General features: G+C 44.5%; 1 protein-coding gene across 2 annotated transcripts; it reads right to left on the minus strand.

Moving 5' to 3' along the window:
• Window positions 1-17,384: 17,384 nt before the first annotated feature.
• On the minus strand, window positions 17,385-20,002 carry LOC101691378 (antileukoproteinase). 2 transcript variants are annotated; one of them, XM_013053268.2, is made up of 4 exons: window positions 19,852-20,002; window positions 18,806-18,967; window positions 18,262-18,411; window positions 17,385-17,632 (listed from the first exon to the last, which is right to left on the minus strand). In XM_013053268.2, the coding sequence occupies exons 1-4, from the start codon at window positions 19,934-19,936 to the stop codon at window positions 17,604-17,606; spliced, it is 426 nt and encodes a 141-aa protein (XP_012908722.1). In that variant the 5' UTR covers window positions 19,937-20,002; the 3' UTR covers window positions 17,385-17,603. The 2 variants fall into 2 exon arrangements, with proteins under 2 accessions (XP_012908722.1, XP_004746419.1); XM_004746362.3 differs by having other exon boundaries at window positions 18,806-18,997; window positions 19,852-19,967.
• Window positions 20,003-21,769: the final 1,767 nt, after the last annotated feature.

Raw genomic sequence — 21,769 nt, forward strand, 5'->3', positions numbered from 1 at the left:
CAAAACCTACATCAAGTTGAATTGTCAGAGATATGATCACTGAAGTCAGAAATAGACTAAGAATCACTGCTTTTTTTTCAAGGGTGTATGAGACAGCGAAATGAGATCAGGGAATAAGGTGCATAAGAGTGGAAAGAAAGATACCAAATTGTCATTATTTGCAGATAGTATCATTTCCTATATAACAAGTGAACACGTTCGATAAAGTTGATGAAGTTAAGTTTCATCAGAGTTGCTGGGTCTACACAATTTTACAGCATTTCTACACATTATTCATAATGAATCAGAAATAATAGAAGGTAGAGATAATCAGAGAAACAAATCCTACAATACACCCAGGAAGGAACCCTAAAATTATGCCAGACCTTTGTGGATTAAAGAAGAAATTTGCTGAAGGTCTAAAATAAGAACTAAATAAACAGAGAGACAATGTTTATGTTTGAGAAGACTCAAGAAGGCCAAGATTACAGCTCATTAAAAACACCGTTTATAAATTCAATGTAACCATAATAAAACCCCCAACATGATTTTTCAAAAACAGCTTGAGAAAGTGTTCCTCTAATTATTATATTAATAGAAAGTTTGCAGAAGAACCAAGAACACTTTTTAAAAAGTACAATAATAAGAGTTATCCAGATCAGGTATCGAAGTTTTTTTTTATTATATTAATTATGATAATTAATGGAATATGATGTTGGTACAAAAATAAACAAATAGTCTAATGGAACAGAACAGAATGTCCGACAGGAAATCTGTGCATTTATGGAAATTTGTCGTATAACAAGGAGGAATTTTTTTTTAAAGATTTTATTTATTTGAGACAGAGACAAAGAGCATGAGGGGTGGGGAGGGGCAGAGGGAGAGGGAGAAGCAGACTCGCCTGTCAGCAGGGAGCTCAAAGTGAGGCTTGATCCCCGGCCCCTGAGATCATGACCTGAGCTGAAGTCAGACGCTAAACCAACTGAACCACCCAGATGCCCCAATAAGGAGGAATTTTTATAATCATTAAAGGCAAAACTCAAACTAATACTGAAATTGACTTTTTTTTTTAAAGTTCACAGTAACAACTTTTACTGAGTTTAATAGTAATTGTTAACATATGGTTCTCCTGACTCTCTCTCTTTCTTTCTTTTCTTCCGCCTGCCTGCCTGCTTTCCTTCCTTCCTTTCTCTCTCTCTCTCCCTCTCCCCCCACCTCTCTCTCTTTCTTTTCTTTCATTCCTTTATGATGAGGAATTGGCAGGCCCAGCCCATGTCAACCTGACAGCCATTTGAATCTCCTTAAACCATATTCACGTTCCAAAGAAAGACAATAACAAGGTCATAATTCTGCCCAAAGTGACAGTTATAATTTTTACAACCCAAACCACACTAACTCTTTCCAAGAGAGGAGGTAAAGTTCTTGAGTAATGTTTGATCTCCTCCTTGATATCCAGTAACTATAATGTAAAATGAACAAATACTATGATATAAAGTCTCTACAGCTTCTGTTGCATGATAAGGCAATAAGAGAGATGGAAGAAAGAACACACGCATGCATGTATTCAGAGCAACATAAGGAGGAAATGTCATAATAATTCCAGTCCTCATTTCTGTAACTGGTCATGTGGTTGTAGCTGATATTTATAATTACCCTCTTCTACCACCCACTGTATATTCCTTTGCCTTCCACGAGCACCTCAACGGACTGTAGTTCTCCATCACCTGATGGGGGACCCAAACCTTCATTCCTGAAGGGCCTGGGCCATTAGCAGCGTTGCTTGGATTGGGTTGTTGCACTTTTCTAATGACCTTACTTACACAACAAGGCAATACTAAGAAGTGTCCTAAGTGATCTGTGTATTCCAGAAAAACTCTTCCTTACTTCCCTTGTGGTAGAGTTCTCCAATTTCCCCTTAGAAGTCAAGATCGGTCATCCTGGCCAACACCATAACTCCCTTCTTTGTTGATTTAGAAGCACGAGGAGCCCAAAGTGGCCAGGTGGCAGTCGTAACTTCCAGTTCAATGGAATCATTGTTAGGTCTCCTCTTGGAAACGTTTCTCCCTCTGGAATTAACACTGTGCCAACAGTGTTAATTGCCAACAGTGCACAGAATCATGGGAACAGGAAACAAAAATTTTGCTAATGGGTGACTCGCGGTCATCGTGAGTAGTACCACTCCCATTTCTACTTCTCAATTCCTGAACCCATGCATCCTGGTTAGGGGAGAAGCAACATTATATATTAGGAATTGACTGAGAGCCTATACAGCCTTCTGGGTAACCCGGTCTCAGCCCTGCAAAGTGCTGCCACCTAGCGGACGCTGTAACTGAGTCTTCAAAAGGCCGTTCCGCTGTTCTACAAAGCCAGCAGCTTCCGGGTGGGACACATGGTAAGACCAGGGAATTCCATGAGCCCATCGTGTCCATGCAACACTTCTTTTGCTATGAAGCGAGGTCCTTGATCAGAAGCAATGTTGTGTGGAGTACCATGATGGTGGAGAAGGCACCCTGTTAGTATGCGGGTGGTAGTTTGCGCAGAAGCATCACATGCAGGCCAATCAAATCCATATCCAAAGTACCTATTCCAGTAACAACAAAATCCTGCTCTTCACATGATGAAAGTGGTCCAATGTCATCATCTTGCCACAATGCAATGGATTGATGACACCGGTAAATGGCTCTGAATCGGGGATCAGTGTTGGTCTCTGCGGCTGGCCAACTGGGCACCCAGCAGTGGCCATAGCCGGGTTGGCCTTGGTGAGTGGAGTCCCACCTACTGCGTCCGTGCTTAACCTCCATCCCTGCCCTGCGGCCACTTTGTGCATGAGCCCACAGGGCTATGGCAGGGGTAACTCAGCAAAGAAACTGATTAATATCCACAGGACAGATCATGCTATTCGCTTGATGTGACAATCCTCCTGCTGAGGTCACCGTCTGGTGAGCATTCACATAGGACACAAATATCTTCACTTTTTTTTTTTTTTTTTTTTTTTTTTGCCCATTCAGAGAGGTCTATTCATATATCCCTTCTCCAGGTTTCTTTGTCACCGATGTTCTAATCCTCACGTTCCTTCCAACTCCATATTCCCCTTTTATGGTGAATTTTCTGAATTCCAAGTCGCCTGCTCTCAGAGACTCTAGCAGCTGTCAGAAGAGGTGGCTACCTTGATCATCGAGGTTTCTGCTCAGCCAAATGATCAGCTCTTTCAGGACATCTGTAGCCAGAAGACTGTGATGTTCCCCCCTGCCTCTGTGGGGCAAGTCTCCCACCTGGGCTAGTCCTCCACGGGGATGGTGGTGGGAGATCCACAGTGGATCTGGGGAGTAGTAAGTGAAGCGACCACCCAGATGCCACAAGGTGTGGACCCCAAGCAGGTGTTATCAGATGCTTAAAAGCAGATGTAAAACAAATGAAAGTGCACAGCAAATGGTCAGCAGGAAGCATGAATCTTCCATCTTCTCATCATCGGCTCGGACTGTTGGCAGCTGAAAGTTACATGGGTCTGACCTCACAAGAAGGACTTGTCCAGAGATGTCCCTTACATCTGTTGGATGTAGGTACTGACAAACATTAGAAAGTTACATGCTACCAAGGTTTGGTGAGAACGTGGGGCAGTAGAGATGGCTATGCTGCACGTAGATCGTGCAGCCATTTTGGAAATAGCCTGGCTATCCGCAGTCAAACTAATTTTAGTCAGTCACTCAGATTTTTGTGAATGGAAGTCATTTGGGATACGTTCTCTGATGAAAACACAATTGTATAGAAATAAACAACAAAAAGATAGCCAGAAGGCTATCTTGGAAATTTTAAAAATGCACTCAACAGGGGCGCCTGGGTGGTTCAGTGGGTTGAGTCTCTGCCTTTGGCTCAGGTCGTATTCCCAGGGTCCTGGGATCGAGTCCATCATTGGGCTCTCTGCTCAGCAGGGAGCCTGCTTCCTCCTCTCTCTCTGCCTGCCTCTCTGCCTACTTGTGATCTCTCTCTCTGTGTCAAATAAATAAATTTAAAAATCTTTAAAAAAATGCAGTCAACACAACCTGTGGGTCAAAGAAGAAATGAAAATGAAATTGAGAAAATATTTTGAACTAAATGATGATGATGAAACTTGGTATCAAGGCCAGTGGGATGCACCTAAGCAGAAATTAAATGGAAATGGATCATCTTACATGCATAGATTAGTAAAGAAGAAAAGGTAAAATTCAGATAGCAAAGCAACCATCTCAAGCATTTCCAAAAATAACAACAGAAGATACCATAAAACATAAGGTAAGAAATGATGAAGAGCAGAAAACAATGAAATAAAGAACAAGGAAGATCAATTGAGAGAGAATCTGAGCCAGAAGTTGGTTCTCTATTTTTTTTAAGATTTTATTTATTTGAGAGAGAGAGAGCATGTGCGAGAGAGAGGAAGAGAGAGAGAGAGAAAAAGTCCTAGTGGGTGGAGGGGCAGAGAGAGAGACAGACGCCTCCGGTCACAGGGCTAGCCATGGTGTTCCAAGCAGGGTTTGATCCCCAGAGCCTGAGTCATGACCTGAGCCAAAGTCAGATGCTTAACTGACTGAGCCACCCAGGCACCCCAGAAGTTGGTTCTTTAAAAAGGTTCTCATAATAAATTAACCTCTTGCAACACCGGTTGAATAAATAATAGAAAAGGTAAGTAATCAGGGGTGCCTGGGTGGCTCAGTGGGTTAAAGCCTCTGCTTTCAGCTCAGGTCATGGTCTCAGGGTCCTGGAATCGAGCCCCGCATCAGGCTCTCTGCTCAGCATGGAGCCTTCTTCCTCCTCTCTCTCTGCCTGCCTCTTTGCCTACTTGTGATCTCTATCTGTCAAATAAATACATAAAATCTTAAAAAAAAAAGAAAAGGTAAGTAATCATTATCAGAAATAAAAAGTGGAGATCACTACAGATACCAGAGATGGCACATAAGGCAAATGAATAGTGTCATGTCGATAATTTAAAAATTGAGATGAAATGGAAAAATTCCTAGTACTTCACACAACCAGCCCAAGATGGGCAAGGGCAAACTCATGTCCTCATAAAGGCAGGTTCTTTGCAATTAGGAGACCAGGTACTGAGGGACAGCACAGCTTCTCAGCAAAGGAGAAGATGGAGCTATTGTACGATTGAACGGAAGGTAAGGATTGGGCAAAATTCAAGTGAATAAGGGATTTCTTAGCACATTTCACATTTATCTTAACTTAGTCATTTCCAAGGAAACAAGAAATCCCTTATCTGAAGCTCTGTACCCAGACTGGATTGGAAATCAAGGCTGCCTCTCTAATGTCAAAGTAACTTAGATCCCTCAGGTAAGAAAGGGATGTTTTACTCTTACAGAAACAATTTCAGGTATAGTTTCCGATAGTCTGTGGTTTTTAGAACACATGTTTTCCTGGGGACTAAGAAAACGATTGTCTTTTTTTTTTTAAAGATTTTTATTTATTTAGTTGACAGAGAGAGAGAGATCACAAGTAGGCAGAGAGGCAGGCAGAGAGAGAGGGAAGCGGGCTCCCTGCTGAGCAGAGAGCCGGATGCGGGTCTCGATTCCAGGACCCTGAGATCACGACCTGAGCCAAAGGCAGAGAGAGGCTCAACCCACTGAGCCACCCAGGTGCCCAGAAATGATTGTCTTAAAAAAAAAAAAAAGAAAGAAAGAAAACGATTGTCTTTTATGTTAATAAAAACAAATAAATACATTTTTTAAAAGTGTAAAAAAAAAAAAAAGAAAACGATGTTCAAAGAGTGGGTCCTTCATGGCACATGGTAGCTACAGAATGTCATAGGGAGAAACAGCCTTTGTTAACTCTGCAGCGAGATTTCTCTCTGTCGCTGTTTCCAGCCTGATGAATGGCTAAGCAGATTTTTACTTCTGAGTTACTTTTACTTTCTCATTAGAAAAACTCAACTTACCCAAACAAACACAACACAAAAGAGGAACATGAATATTACCATAGATATTAAAGACATTAAATTTGTGATAAAGAAAAATTTGGACCCAGCTGTGCTGGCAAGTTTCACCAAGTATTAAAGGAAGAAATAATGTTAATTCTTACACAAACTTACGGAAAAGCTACACTTCTCAACTCATTTAATGAGGCTAGCGTGACCTTAATACCAACATGCAGCAAGAACATTATGAAACGGAAAGTCCAGGCCACTTCCACTCATGAACACGGAAAAAAAAGATCTTAAGACATTAGCAAACAGAATGAAACAATCTACAAAAAACGATAATGATCAAGCTGTGTTTATCCAAGAGATAGAAGGTGGTTTTTGCATTAGAAAAGCAATCACTATAAATTTTCACTCTAACATAATAGAGGAGGAAATCATGCGATCATCTCAATAGTTGCAGGAAATGCCCTTAATAAAAATGCAGTGGCCCAGTCGCCAAACTGTGGAAAGAGCCAAGATGCCCTTCAACAGACAAATGGATAAAGAAGATATGGTCCATATACACAATGGAGTATTGTGCCTCCATCAGAAAGGATGAATACCCAACTTTTGTATCAACATGGACAAGACTGGAGGAGATTATGCTGAGTGAAATAAATCAAGCAGAGAGAGTCAATTATCATCTGGTTTCACTTACTTGTGGAGCATAACACACAGGACATTAGGAGAAGGAAAGGAAAAGTGAATTGGGGGAAATCGGAGGGGGAGATGAACCATGAGAGACTGTGGACTCTGAGAAACAAACTGAGGGTTTTGGAGGGGAGGGCAGTGGGGGATTAGGTGAGCCTGGTGGTGGGTATTAAGGAGGGCATGGACTGCATGGAGCACTGGGTGTGGTGCATAAACAATGAATCTTGGAACACTGAAAAAATAATAAAATAATTCAGTGGCCATCCAACTCAAAACTCTTAGCAAACCAGAGGTTCCTGGGTGGCTCAGTTGGTTAAATGTCCCACTCTTGGTTTCCACTCAGGTCACAACCTTATGGGTGGTAGGATCTAGCAAGCCCCAGATCAGCCTCTGCTCATCGGGGAGTCAGTTTGAAGATTCTCTTTCCTTCTGCCCCTCCCCCCACTAGCATTCTCCCTCCCTCTCTCTCTCAAAGGTAAATAAATCAATCTAAAAGGAAAAAAAAAAAAAAAAAACCTCTTAACAAACCAGGAACAGATGGAAACTTAAGCTGATAAAAGGTATCTGTTAGAAACCTGACAGCCATCATACTTAAAGGCAAAATGTTGAAGAGTTGGTTTTCTTTTTTTTGAAAGCAAGAACACAACAGTTTCCTGTTATCACCAATTCTTTCAACACTGTGTCCCAAGTTCAACCAGTACATTAGGACAAGTAAACAAAACTAGAGTTATAAGAAGTGGGAAGGAAAAAGAAATAAAGCTGTCATATCCAAAATGATAATGAAAAAAAAAAAACAAAATACCTATAGACAAATTATTAAAATTAACTGGGAAGTTTATTAAGGTCCCTGAGTACAAAATCAGTATTTTTAAAAAATCAAGTATTGAAAAAATTCCTTATATTTCTATATTCCAGCAAGAAAAAATTGAAGATGAAACTTCTTACAGTAACAGAAAAAAACTCAAATGAATAGAGAATAAAACTAAGAAGTTCATGATCTTTATGTAGAAAATTAAAGATCTAAGTAGAAAGAGAGCTATACTATATTCATAGATTGGAAACTCTAGTAATGTAAAGTTGAACTTTCTCCCCACATTTATTTGTAGAGTCAATGCAATCCCAATCCAAATCCCAACAGTTTGTTGACTTGTTTGCGTGCCAGTGTACACATCTTGCAGAAGCTGTTTTAAAAATTCATTTGAGGGGGCACCTGGGTGCCTCAGTGGGTTAAAGCCTTTGCCTTAGGTTCAGTTCATGATCCCAGGTTCCTGGCATCGAGCCCCGTATCAAGCTTTCTGCTCATCAGGGAGCCTGCTTCCCCCTTTCTCTCCCTGCCTGCCTCACTGCCTACTTGTGATCTCTCTCTCTGTCAGATAAATAAGTAAAAGCTTTTTAAAAAGTTCACTTGGAAAAGCCAAGGGACAAGAATAGCAAAGATATATCCTTGAAGAAGAATTAAGAATAAGGCAGAAATACTTACTCTACAAGCTATTAAGATTTTTATTAAGTTAGAGTAAGTAAAATATTGTGATATTGGCCATGATTGGACTCAGACCAATGGTATATTAGCATCCAGTGAGAAGATGGAAAGAACACAGTGATGTAAACAGGACACACTGAATATGACTATTATTAATAGTTACAGGGAATTAACTAAAAGGGAAAGAAAGAGTAGACTAAAGAAAACCCTAGAGCTAAGGAATGGTAGTCAAGGAAGGAACACATTTTCGGGAGAGTGACTCCTCTCCAAGGTTAGGATTCAGACTCACTGGAGAGGGTGTGGTTGGCAGACAGGTTGGCTGGGTTGTCCCAGACCAGAGCTGGTGCACAGTCCTGGGCAGACCCTTGCTGGGGAGCTGGAGAAATGCTCTGAGAAGCATGCCTGATGGGGGTAAACTTAGACTAAACTGGGAAGCGGTAACCAGCAAGTCACCAGGAAGCAAGCTCAGGCACCCACAGGACGCATGCTTAGGAAGTCTGCAGGGTTATCCTAGGAAGTCTTCTAGCAGCTTCCTGTGTGGGGTTCCACTGAATGCACCTGCTGGAGGAACTCCATGGGCAGTGCTGTAACAGCACTCCGAGGGGTCTGAAGGGTTTACTTGCTTCAAGTTTATCACACATCTGCTGCTTCAGCTAAATCCCTCGGTCTGTAGCAAAACTAACTTTCCTTGAGATTTGCAGACCACTGGCCTTGAGGAGTGAAGGACCAGACTTTCCCAGAAGATAAGGCCTGACCACATTCAAAAGCGGCTGCCGCCAATGCCAGCAAGTCTATTCAAGGTCACATCAACATAGGACAATCCTCTGGGCACCTGCTTTTCCTCCCTTTCCACATCTTGCCCTCTACAGCCCTCCGGCTTCCCCTGGATAGGGAATATGGTCTTTGAGATGTTAGTCCACCATCTACCCAGGTTGCCAGCTTCCTGAATAAAGCAACCTTTCCTTTCTCACTATCACTCATCTCTCAAGTATTGATTTTTGAGTCGCAGGCAGCTGAACCTGAGTTCAGAATCGGTTCTCTGTCCAGTAACACCACACACACACACACACACACACACACACACACACACCAGGCAGCGGTGTAGAAGCAAGAAAAAGGAAAACACATCTGTAGCAGAAGAGAAGAGCTTTCTTCCTCCAATACCTGTCCTGCACCCGATACTGACAAAGATGAACCATGCACCAGCTGGCAAGGGAGATACGTTCTCATATTCCAAGCCAACAATAAAGGATGGATTTGCAACTGAGAGTCAATACGTTGGAAAACAGCAAAAACAGAATAGGATAAACAGCCCCCAAATAGTGCCCTATATATATGCAGGAAGTCGATTTATGTCACAGGTTATTTTGCAAACCAGTAGGGGGAAAGAGAGACTTTTCAATAAATGCCACTGGGACAAATATCCATATTCCGTATTTAAATTTTTATTTTTATTTTTTAAGTAGGCTCCACACCCAGAATGGAACCCAACTCAGGGCTTGAACTCATGACCCTAAGATCAAGACCTGAGCTGAGATCAAGAGTCAGATGCTGGGGCACCTGGGTGGCTCAGTGGGTTAAGCCTGCTGCCTTCGGCTCTGGTCATAATCTCAGGGTCCTGGGATCGAGTCCCACATTGGGCTCTCTGCTCAGCAGGGAGCCTGCTTCCTCCTCTCTCTCTCTGCCTGCCTCTCTGCCTACTTGTGATCTCTCTCTGTCAAATAAATAAATAAAATCTTAGAAGAAAAAAAAAAAAAGAGTCAGATGCTTAGCTGATGGAGCCACCAGGTGCCCCGTATCTGTATTTTTGAAAAAAAGAAAAATAAGAGAAACCTGATCACTAATCCTCATCTTGTGCAAAATCAGTTCTAACTGGTTGTAGACTTAATATAAAAAGCAAAACCATAAAGATTTTAGAATGTAACAGAGGATAATAGTCTCATGACTTCAGTCTAGAGAAAGATTTTTTTAAATTTCAAGTTTCTACTTAAATTCTAGGTAATTAACATATACGGTAAAATTGGCTTCAGGTGTAGAATTTGGTGATGCATTACTTACAGGTAATACCCAGTTCTAATTACAGCAAGTCACCCATCCAGCCCATCCCACACCCACCACCTCCATCAACCCTCAGTTTGTTCTCTGTCATTGAGAGTCTTTAAGGGTTTGCTTCCCTCCCTCTCTCTTTTTCCCCCTTCCCCTGTTCCTCTGTTTTGTTTCCTAAATTCCACATGGGAGTGACATCATACGGTATTTATCTTTCTCCGACTTATTTTGCTTAGCACAATACATTCTAGTTCCATCCACATTGTGCAAATGGCAAGATTTCATTCTTTTGATGGCTGAGTAACATTTCATTGTATATATACACCACCTCTTCCTTATCCATTCATCAGCCAATGGACATTTGGGCTCTCTCCATAGTTTGGTTATTGTTGATAATGCTGCCATACACATCAGGGTGTATGTGTCCCTTCAAATCTGTATTTTTGTATCCTTTGGATAAATACCTAGCAATGCAATTGCTGGGAGATAGGGTAGTTCTATTTTTAAAGTTTTGAGGAATCTCCACTCTGTTTTCCAGAGTAACTGCACCGGTTTGCATTTCCACCAACAGTGTAAGAAGGTTCCCCTTTAGAAAAAGATTATTTAAAGAGGACAGAAAAATACTACTTATAGAAAAGATAAGTTTAACTACAATAAATTAAAATTTCTGTTTGATAAAAGATACTGTAAAAAAACAAAAAGGCAAACCACAGGTTGGGGAAGATATCTGCAAGCAGAATATATAGAAAGAATTCCTATAAATAAATGTCAAGAATGATTGGTCTAGTAAAAAGATCTACGAATGGCCTCCTCACGCACAAAAATGAAACGCAAACGTCCAATAAACATCCTGGAAGCCTACAGCCTTATTTACTGCTCAGGGAAATGCAAATTAGAACAAAAAAATGAGACACTACTATGTATCCACCAAATCGGCCAACACTGAATTGTTTGGTAACACTGAGTTGTTTTTTACAAGGATGAGGAACAACAGGAAGACCCATCCACTGTTGGTGAGAGACTGAGCTGGGGCAATTCTTTGGAAAGCAACTGGTTGTGATCTCATATATTTGAGAAAGCTCATCATTTCCGATGCAACAAACCCCAATAAAAATGCATTTACATGTGAGCAAGAGACAGGTATGGAAATGTTCATAATAGTGTCATCCAAAATAGTCCAAATCTGCAAACAACCCGGTTGTCCATCAGTATGCTCTAGAATGTTGGACAAAGTTTGGTGTATTCCTACAATTGGTTGTAAGTGTAAATGGACAGTACACAGCTACGCTCAACAACCTGAATGAACTTCACAGCATAATGATGAGTGAAAGCATACAACTGCCTTGAAAACATTTACATAAAGTTAAACGTAGAACTAAAAGCAAACAAGTGATTACCCCAGAAATCAGCTTACTGGTTCACTTTGCCTGAGAAAGGAAGCTATGGCTGGGAACATGTTTCTAAGTCCCAGCAAACTTATTTTTCATCTTGATCTGAGTGGTGTTTACATGGGATTTGCTTTATAACCATTCATTATATTTGCACATTTTATGATTTAGGCACTTTTCTCCCTGGGCCGTATTTTACAACAGGTTAGTTAAATATACCTAGGTGTTATGAGTATATCGGCAAATTATATACCAGGTCTGTACATTGGAAGTATAGGAAATAAGAAGCTACTCAGTGAAAAAACTGGTGGGAAAAATATGGTAAAATCTTAGAAGCAGGCAGACACACCCCCTCGACGAGAACGCATTCTCTCAAGAGCCTGAATGTGTTCTGTCGCGTGAGAAGTTGTTTCAGGGTCATAAAAAGGAGCTGATCTGGAGCTGGCTTCTTCGTTAGACAAACTCATTTTAGGGGAACTCACCCACCGGCTGGGGCTACAAGGTCAACTGAGAGAAGGGACACAGGTTCCAAAAGTGGGGACCGGCGCTTTCTCCTTTTAGGTCCTCAGTTTCCCTGTGAATACACTGCAGAGACTGGATTAAATGATCCCTGGGCTCTCAACTGAATGAAACACAAAGGTGCAGAGTGTCTGAGTTGGGGGTGAGAGAAAGGAAGTAAGAAATGAGTAAGGAGGGGCGCCTGGGTGGCTACACAGTGGGTTAAAGCCTCTGCCTTTGCTCAGGTCATGATCCCAGGGTCCTGGGATCGAGCCCTGCATCGGGCTCTCTGCTCAGCATGGAGCCTGCTTCCCCTCCTCTCTCTCTCTGCCTGCCTCTCTGCCTACTTGTGATCTCTGTCTGTCAAATAAATAAATAAAATCTTTTAAAAAACAAAAGAAATAGATAAGGGATGGTGATGGGTCTCACCCTGGTGCAGAGGTGGACAGACCAGGGCTCAGGAAAGGGCAAGGTCCTGCCCACATGTTCACAGGACATCACGAGTGGGATAGAACCAGAGCCACAGTGCCAAGTGCCCCTTCTGACACTGCCAGCCTTTCTGACTTGGGGGCAGCTGGTCAGCTTGTTGCTGTTTCAGGCATGGTACTGAGGAATGGAAGGCTGCCAGGTTCCAAAGAGGTTGGATCTGGCATTTCAGGAGGAATCCAAGCCCCATTTGTGGGGATAGCACCTACTTCAGGGAGAGAATGTCCCGATTGTCCTGTCTTTCTCTGTCCCACCCCACGCTGGCACTACTGAACACTGACCATCGCTTTATCTGTTCCTTCCTCTCTTGGCAAGGACCAGTGGGATTTTAGTGCAGTCCCAATGAGCTCACAGAGCATAGCTTTTCTTGGGTTCTAGGTAGGTGCTAACAGATTGTTTCCATCAAGCGTGGATCCCTGCCCTGGGAAGTCCGAGCCCTGTTTCCTAGTACATTTCTGAGACATTTTAAATTAGTGCCCATATGGGGGTTTTTATTTATGTCTATGTGTGTGTTTCTCTGTGCCTGTTGTGTCTTTGTTCTATACCTGCTTGCCACCTACGTGGTGGTCCCCAGGCTGGTAGCATTGGGATACCTGAGAGCTTGAGACATATGGCAGCTTGGGCCCCGTCCATGACCCACTGCCTCCAAATCTGCATTTAAGGTTCTTGTGCACATTAGTATTTAACAGCCTATCATGCCCGTTTGTAGATGCTCAGGAGAGCACGTACTTAATGTAGGCAAGAAGGTCTGTACCAAGAAAATGGGTTCATTTGTATTATAGTTCAGGAGTTTTATAGGCACGCTTGTGTGTCTCTGTATGTAAATGTGATATGTCTTTTGTTCAAAGGTGGGCAAAATTTCCTAGGGCTGACTGTCTCCAAGCACCCCCATAAGCGCCTAACATGATCAATTATATCCTCTGCCTCATTTGATTTTCATAAAGGCTTTGCAGGGAACGGACAGAGAGAATGATTTGTGTTGACAGCCTTAAAAATATCTAAACCCTTTGACTCAGTACATTCCACATCTAGACATCGGTCCTAGCAGAAAAATCTGAAATAAAGACAAAAATGATTCACATACAAAGATTGACATAGGTATGTAATCTACAATAGAAATCAAGGACTGGGAACAAAGTGTTTGTCCTGTGGAGTTACAGAAATGATGACATAGCCTTGAAATGAGTAACAATGTGGCCATTGGCTGAGTTCAGCTGAACCATACTTTTCCTGTCCATCCAAGTGTGTGCTGTTCAAACATTCATAGAGCAGATGGACATGACCTCTGCTGTCATGAAGATGAAGACATTTATGAAGTTTGTATAACACTGGGAGACTGGGTTATAATGTAAACAAAAAAAAAATCTAAAATTGTATATCAAGGGCACTTGGGTGGCTCAGCTCATTAAGTATCCAGTTCTTGGTTTTGGCTCAGGTCATGATCTCAGGGTCATGAGATCAAGCCCTGCTTGGACTCATGGACTGGGTGTGGAGCCTGCTTGAGAGTCTCTGTCTCTCTCCTCTCTCTCTCTCTGCCCCTCTCTCCTCTAAAAAATTAAAGAAATATTTGAAATTGTATATCAGGTTTAATCGCAATCAAGGAAAAATGCACTTGAATCAGAAAGAACAAGGCACACCCTCCCCCCCAGACTGGGATGCATGAGAGGTCCCATCGCTCCACATCCTCACCAGCACTTGCTGTGGTCCGTGTCCCAGATTTCAGCCACGCTAACAGGTGTCTAGAGTATCCCATTTTTACTTGCATTCCCCTGACGCCATAGGATGTGGAGGATCTTTTCTTGTGCTTCTTTGCCATCTGTATATGGTCTTTGGTGACATGTCTGTTCAGGTCTTTGACCTATTTTTTAATTGAGTTGTTTTCTTGTTGATTTTTAAAGAGTTCTTTGCTTGTTTGGGGTAAATGTCTTTATTGGGTGGTCTTTTTTACTCTCTTCTTTAGGTCAGATGCTCCAAGAAGTGAGTCCGAGTCAGCGATTTATGTGCAAGAGGTTTCCCGGGGACTATTCGGAGAGGAACAGCAGTGAGAGGTACAAAAGGCTGGTTGTGTAGGAGAAGTGGACGTGGGACACAGTTACAACAAAGCCTGGGTCGATTCCACCAGGACCTCGGGAGTGGCAGGGCCCCTTCAAGAGGTGTCCCTCATCGAACTGGGGAGTTTGGCCTTTGTGCCTCAACATCCACCAGTCAGTGGATACAGGTTCCCCAGGTTGCCCGGGAAGGGGGTGTACCCTCAGACATAGCACCTCCCTCTGGTCAGGGAAATTCCCAGGGAGGGACTCGGCTGTGAGCGTCAGCCGCCAAGGCTCTCAGCGCCCGAAGGCCTGGGTGCCTCAGTCCTGTGGGAGGAAATGGACAGCACACCACAGCAACTACTATAGCATCTGAAAAACATAAACCTGAAAATAAAGAAAAAGAATGCAGGGCTTTGAGTCCCACCACTGACTTGCTATAAGGATCTTGGGCACATTGTCTCCTTGGACCTCAGTTTCTCCATCTGTACCCTAAGAAGTTGTTACTAGACAGATGGTCTCTGACTTTTTAGTTGTGGCTGACTGGGACACTCCTGAGTCGCAATCAGCAGGCAAGCAGGTGCTCTGGAAGGTGGTCGCAGCCACCAGAGAAGATGAAGCTAAGCCAAGGCCAAGAGATGGAGGGAGTTCATGGACTTCAGGGAGTTCCTAGAACAGGATGAGGTTTTCCTTCCAGGGCTTTCCTTCAAAAGTAACCTGTGAGTCATTAGTTTGTAAAACAGCAGAATAAAGTGGGACACTGGAAGTTGGCTGATCCATCCTTTCATTACACAAATGAGAGGTCATGCCCAGTGTCACTGCTGAGTCAACAGTCGAGCTGGGGACAACCACTGTTCCTGAAGCCCGGCCAGGTGGTTTCCCAATGTTCCTGCTGCCTGTACCTCGAGAGACTGAGTCAGCTAACTTCCACAAAGGGAGATCTATTTGAAAAGAATCAGGATGAGAGAGTATTTTCTCCATCCTTTTCCTAAGAATGGAAAAAACCAAGGGACAGGCAAGAAGTGACTTGGGTACAGAGCTGTCAGTCAATGTAGGTCAAGTTCAAAATGTATCCAGAGTCGGGGAGGGCCAGATGCTCTTTTAACACAATAAGGTCAGAATGAATAGACCCCATGTAATAAGATCAGATTCATAAAAACCCTGAAAGACTTGCAGGGAAAGATTAATCTTGTGGTCCAGATATTTGAGTTCAGATAAGCTGGTTAAGAGTAAGCTTGAGCCAGAGTGGAAGACTGCCACCTTTTCCCTTTAACCACCACCCAAAAGATTGCTTTCTCCCTCCCCTCTTCCAGACCATCACTGCTCCACCACACAGAATCCACAGACACTGAAATTTGAGTCCCCCACAGCCCCACCAAAAGCCAGAAGTGCAGATAATGTACTGATACACGGTATTCCTGTAGTGAAGGGCTGGCACATTCCAGGAAAAGGGGATATAGAGGTACAGGGAAAGGAGTTGCATAAGGAAGGGAAAAGATTCAAAGAGAAGGGGGAGAGCTGGGAAGAAAGGAACATCTGGGGAATCCTCCAGAGTTCTGGGATGATCTGCGGGGATACCCAAAAGGCCTGGCACCCAGAGCAGGGGCAGGGACATCACTGTGCAGTCTAAGAGAGCAGGGAGGGGAGAACCAGCCTCTCCTCCAGCAGCTCTGGCGGAGCTACAGATGGAAATGCCTGGGTGAGAAGGTCTAACCCTGATCAGGGTCTCTTGCTTATAAAATAGCATCAGGGAACTTTTTTTTCATCTACAACTGACCATCTGGCCAAAGAGAGGAAAGCTGAGGTTTCAGATTCTTCTCACTTCATTTCCCACCCCCAACCCCACCCAGAGATGGACTAGAAACACGTTCATAGGGGATCCATGATGAAATGAGGCATCATGAAGAACCCAAAGGCAAGAAATGGAGCAAGGCCATCAAGTGGGCTGACATTGGACTCCAAACAGTGGTCAGGAACTGTACCATTCATGTCACACACGATTTCCAAATCTCAGTGCCTTAACTCAGTACACATGGGCTGTTTTGTTTATGGCATAGTCCCCAGCAAGTGCAGAGGGTGGCTGGGACCCACCCAGAAATTCAGAACCCCAGGCTCCTTCCTCCAGGTCCTGATGTCCTCTCCATGGCACACGCAGATGCTGAGGGAGTTTTATAGGCCAGATCCAGAATGGAACACATCACTCCCACTCCCATTTCACTGACCAGAGCGTACAACCAACTACACTCAGTTGAAAAGGGAGGTGAACAACTCAGCCTAGCCACGTGGCCAGGGAAAAGTGGACACTACGGGTACTGGTGATCAGGGAAAAGCAGACACCACAGGTACTGGTGATTGCTAAGGTTAGTTATCTTTAACGCCATCTGTCTCTCACTGCAGGATCTTTCCTTGGAGTAGTTCAGTTTTTCCAGATGAGGAGCCTCTCATTCTCTACCTGATGGCTTTACCCCTGACTCGGGGATCCCCGCAGTGAGGTTGGGAGTGAGGGTGAGGTGCTGGGGGACCTCACCATTCTCAAGCAGCTTTTCACCTCTTCCTGTCACCAGGTGACAGTTGTTGGGCTCATCAGTTCACACATTATGCCTCTCATGCTCCACTCCACCGACTTCACACTGCTATTCTCCCTATGTTACAGATAGCAAAACTGAGGCTCAGTGGGACAAAGTCCCACAAATGTGTCCCAAATTACAGAGCCAGTATTCTACAGACTCAGGATTCAAAACCATATCTTCTAGGCTCTGAAATGTTCTATTTTCACCTCCTAGCTTAGGAGAGAAACCCCATACATGCACACATGTCATTCTTCACCCACCCCTCCTATCCTAGACCAGATGCAATGAGTCAAGATTGCAGATGAAGATTGAAGATGGAAATACAGAGAAAACATTGGGTCTTTATTTATTCACTAATGAACTGTCATTTCCTCTTGTGTGCCAAGCCTCACGTTGGATGCTGGGCATACACGGATAAAACAGACCCAACATTAGCACCCTGGAGGTGTTTGTCATGGAGCCACACCTGCATCAAGACACTTTCCTTTTTCTTGGGCTTGGGGAACAAAGGAATCCTCAGACCACACGTACCGGGAAGTCCTAATCTTGTTGAACTGGCAAGAATACATCTGTGGAAAGAAAATAAAATAGAGCCTCACCAGAGGAACAGTCCCAGGGACCTTTACTTTCCTCCCAACCAGAGGGTCCCCTGTCAGTGGGCCCTACATCCCTTGGGATAAGAAGAGAGAGAACACGGGGCTAGAATAGTCAAAACAGTACTGGGGTTTCCTGTGGTTCCAGACAACCTAGCCAATCAAGGCCATCACCACAGCAACACTCTCTCCACGCACACAGCACTTTGCTTTTACATTTAGTATCTTGGTGGAAATACTTGTGTCCATTTTACAGCTGGGGACACTGAGGCTAAGGAAGGTGCAGTCAGTCACTCATAGTCCCATGGTGGGTCAGAGGCAGAAGTGATGTGAAAAGATAAAATTCTTGCCTCTTGTATCATGGCTCCTTTCTTCTGGCTCATTCCAAGAAGCCTTTCCTCCCAGGCCCAGCACTAGCAGTCACTCACACCTGACCCTGGGAAACACTTGCTTAGGAAACTGTGGGTGAATGGTGTTGACAGACAGTGGATCTACTTGGAGGGGCGGGGCAAGTGGTGTAAAGGGAGATTCCAAGCAACTTCCTCATTCACACAGTGTGGCACCCTGGTAGGACACTGGGGATGTGGCTCTGTACAAGAACTTACCTTTCACTGGCTCAACACAGGAATTCCCACATACCCCCTTGCAGCACTTGAGACCATGAAGGCAGTGGCCGTCATTCAGGCAGAAGTCCCTAGGGTTGGGCCTCTTGCACTGCTCAGTGACCACTGGACATTTCCCAGGATTGACCATAACTGGTGAGAATGGGAGTACAACTCAGAGGCTTGCCCGCTAGACAGCACCCCACCTCCTACCCCATCTCTAATTTGTACATGCCAATCACTTCCTCTCTACCCGCAGCCAAACTGAGGCCAGTGTATGTCCTGATGGAGCGCCTGTTCCACCAAGGGGAACACAACCAGTGTTATAAGTGTCCAACAGACAGAGTGACTCAGTAGCTGAATGAGTGGCTAACTCATTGACTAGCTCACCAGTTCATGGACTGACTCACCGAGAACAGGAGTCAGTCAGCTGTGGTTCGGCCCTACCCTCCAGCCCAGTTTTGGGGATTCCCCGCTACTTCTCCAAGATATGTGTTCTTAAGCTATAATCTCCCTGGTCCCCTCTTCCCGGGCTGTGTTGCCTCACCAGGCTTTGATGGGTCTACAGGATCCACACATTTGATGCCACAATATTCACGACAGCATTTCTGCTCCTTTGGACACTGCCAGTCGCTCTGGCACTGAGGGGGTTCAAACACAAAGCACATCACAGGAGGTGTGAAGGGGCAGTCTCCGTACTTGGCGTTTTCTAAGGGTGAGAACAAGGGAGAAGAGGAAGCTGATTCTGAGTCACAACCACAATCCTGGACAAGGAACCACCTTCCCAGGATGGGAGAAAAACCAAACTCGAGCAGCCGACCCCAAAGGAAGAAAGGGAGCTTTTGGGTTTCCAGGCTGAAAGCAGGTGAGGGGCGGTGCCGGGCTCAGCCAGCCACTCAACCAAGAGGGAGTCAATGCAAGAAAGAAGGTATAGACGGTGAGGTGCTGGCAAATGTTTTTAGAGAAGCTTTTGGGCATTTGCCAATTTCTGTGGTGTAAATATCACCACTGTGGCTGATTCCAGGCTACCAACATGATGTTCACTGGCTCTCAAAAGTCTTGAGAATGTGACCTTCAGCTGTTGTGAACAGTATAAGCCTGCTCCAGTACATGGTTGGACAGAGCTCATGGTCAGGTGCTCCGGGCCCACCATTCACTGTGAAGGAGGTGGAGAGGGACCTCAGTAGTAGGAGAGGCAACTCATCAGGACAGATTGCAGACCAACTGGCAAGTAAATTGAGACAGAGTGACCATTAAAAAAGAAACAGTAAGAGTAAAAGAGAACATTTTGGAAAATGAAACAGAGACCCAAATAATGTGATGGAGCAAAGAGCAGAGAAGGAGTTGCAGAGAGACAATGACAAGCAATACACGGGGCTGGGGTTATGGGGTCCATCTGGGGAAAGGTGGGTTTCTGGATGCCTAGGAACTCTTAGCTGAAGTCCTCAGAGAGGTGCCTGAAATTAAGGGCCATGGGCCAGACCATGGGAAAGGTGACTTCAAGGTCAGCTCCTGGACTAAGAAGAAGGTACCACCATGCTGAGCCATCAGGGACCCTGGTACCTGGATATGTCCAGAGACACTCCAACTCACCTTTGCTAGCATCTTCCGCAGCCCAGGATTTGAGGATTTGGAGGGCAAGGAGCACCATGAAGGGGAGGAGGCTGCCGGGTTTCATCGTCACAGCAGGTGGTGGGGGTGGTCAGTGCCAGCCTTTCCCTTTATACCTTCCACGGAGGGTGTGGTTCCTATAGACGTTCCTGGGGCCCTCCCCGCTGTTCTGTCCTAAGCCGGAAATTCAGGGGAGGACAGTAACTCCACCACCCAGAGTATCGTTGGCAGGAGCCTGGGGAGGGACGCATGGAACTTGGAGGGGGAGGTGTCCGCAGGCTTGTCAGGAGACCATTCTGGAAGCACCTGCCTTGGGCCTTTGCGGTGGAGTTGGCGAGGGTCCTGGAGGGGAACGTACAGGCCAGAACTGGAAGTCATTACAAAGGAGCCTCTCTGTGTGCCTTGACCTTCCCACACTCCTGGACTGGCTGCCAATTACCCAGGATCACTCCCTCTCCCAGACTTCAGGTGAAGCCTTCACCTGCCGACACTGGACTTGTGGCCACATAATACCCAGAGTTCTGGGCACTCTGCCAATCCCATGGGGCTTTCTCAAAGAGCCTGAATGGCATGACTGGTGATAGGGGAGAGCAACCCAAACCACTTGGGGCCTCCAACTTCCCAGCTGTGAGGTGGGGGTAGCGCTACCTGCCTGGGTCATTGAGCAGGATCAGAGAGAAAGGGGGTGGAAGGGCACTGAACAGAGTGAACACACACCCCTTAGTGACGGGTGGAGGTGAAGTGAATGCGAAGCCACATCTGAGCCCCTTTCTTTGAGATGAACTGATAGGACCCTTCCCAGCAGTCAGCCGGACGGCCCGATAAGCAAGGAGTGCAAGGAGTGCCGTTCGACATGCTCAAAAAGTTTTCCCACACCCCAAGTTACCCCCACTGTGCTTTCATAATTATAACGAAGGTTCTCATTAACCGAGCATTGGCTATGTGGCAAGAAGTTTGAGTGGAACATTTCCAAATATCAAAAGGAAGCCCATTAAGGTGTAACCAAGAAAAAAAAAATGCAGGGGATAGAGAAGCCAGAATGAAGGGGAAAAATGAAGGGAGCCACCACAATGTGGTGACAGAAGATCTGAGAGTGACAGCAGAGTGCCAGAAACACAGGGGGGCCAGTTCAGACCGGAAAGGGCCCCAGGGCTCCAGGAAATTCATCTTCTGAAAGGTGAAGTTAACACAGCACATTTGGCACAGACGAACATGGGGAGGAGGTTTTGACAACACAATAAAGAGTTTGTGGTTGAAAAGTGATATGTACGTAGAAAACCAAGCAAACATAAAACCTGACAATTTTTCATGACAAAAAAATTAAAAAATAAAAAGTTGTGCCAGAAAGGAAAAGTAGTTTGGTTTATGACCTAGTTCAGCTGTGACGAGGGTCCACAGAGTCATAATAAGGTAAGTAAGAGTCCTGATCTCACCAAATTATCACAGAACTCTCTCTCTCTCTCTTAAATAAAAAAATAAATAAATACAGCTTTTTAAAAAATGGGCTGCCTGGGTGGCTCAGTCCGTTGAACATCTGACTCTTGATTTTGGTTCAGGCCATGGTCCTGGAGCCCTGGGATGGAGCCCTGCATTGGGTTCCATGCTCAGTGGGGAGTCTGCTTCTCCCTCTCCTTCTGCCCTCCCCTCACTCATACTCTCTGTCTAAAATAAATAAATTAATTAAAGAAAACCTATCACATAACTAATGGAAGGGAGAGCATGGAAGGGTGAGGGTTGGTAAGCTGTTTGTCACAAGTTTTGTGAGATTATGTGACTCTTGAGTTTATCTGCATGTATCATTTTGATAAAAATAAAGATATTTAAAAAGAAAGCCTATTATCTCACTTAGCTTATCATGAAGATGTACAATCATCCAGGTAAAGCACTAAGCATTATTCCC

This window comes from Mustela putorius, unplaced genomic scaffold (assembly GCF_011764305.1).
Source record: "Mustela putorius furo isolate JIRA1106 unplaced genomic scaffold, ASM1176430v1.1 tig00000592_pilon_pilon_pilon, whole genome shotgun sequence".
Lineage (NCBI taxonomy): Eukaryota > Metazoa > Chordata > Mammalia > Carnivora > Mustelidae > Mustela > Mustela putorius.

Coding starts and splice junctions, on each gene's coding strand:
- LOC101691378 (XM_004746362.3), bottom strand. CDS start 19,936: ATGAAACCCGGCAGCCTCCTCCCCTTCATGGTGCTCCTTGCCCTCCAA. Junction 18,998..19,851: donor TGCGGAAGATGCTAGCAAAG/GTGAGTTGGAGT, acceptor ACTCAGAATCAG/CTTCCTCTTCTCCCTTGTTC. Junction 17,633..18,261: donor CTGTGTTGAGCCAGTGAAAG/GTAAGTTCTTGT, acceptor TTCTTTCCACAG/ATGTATTCTTGCCAGTTCAA.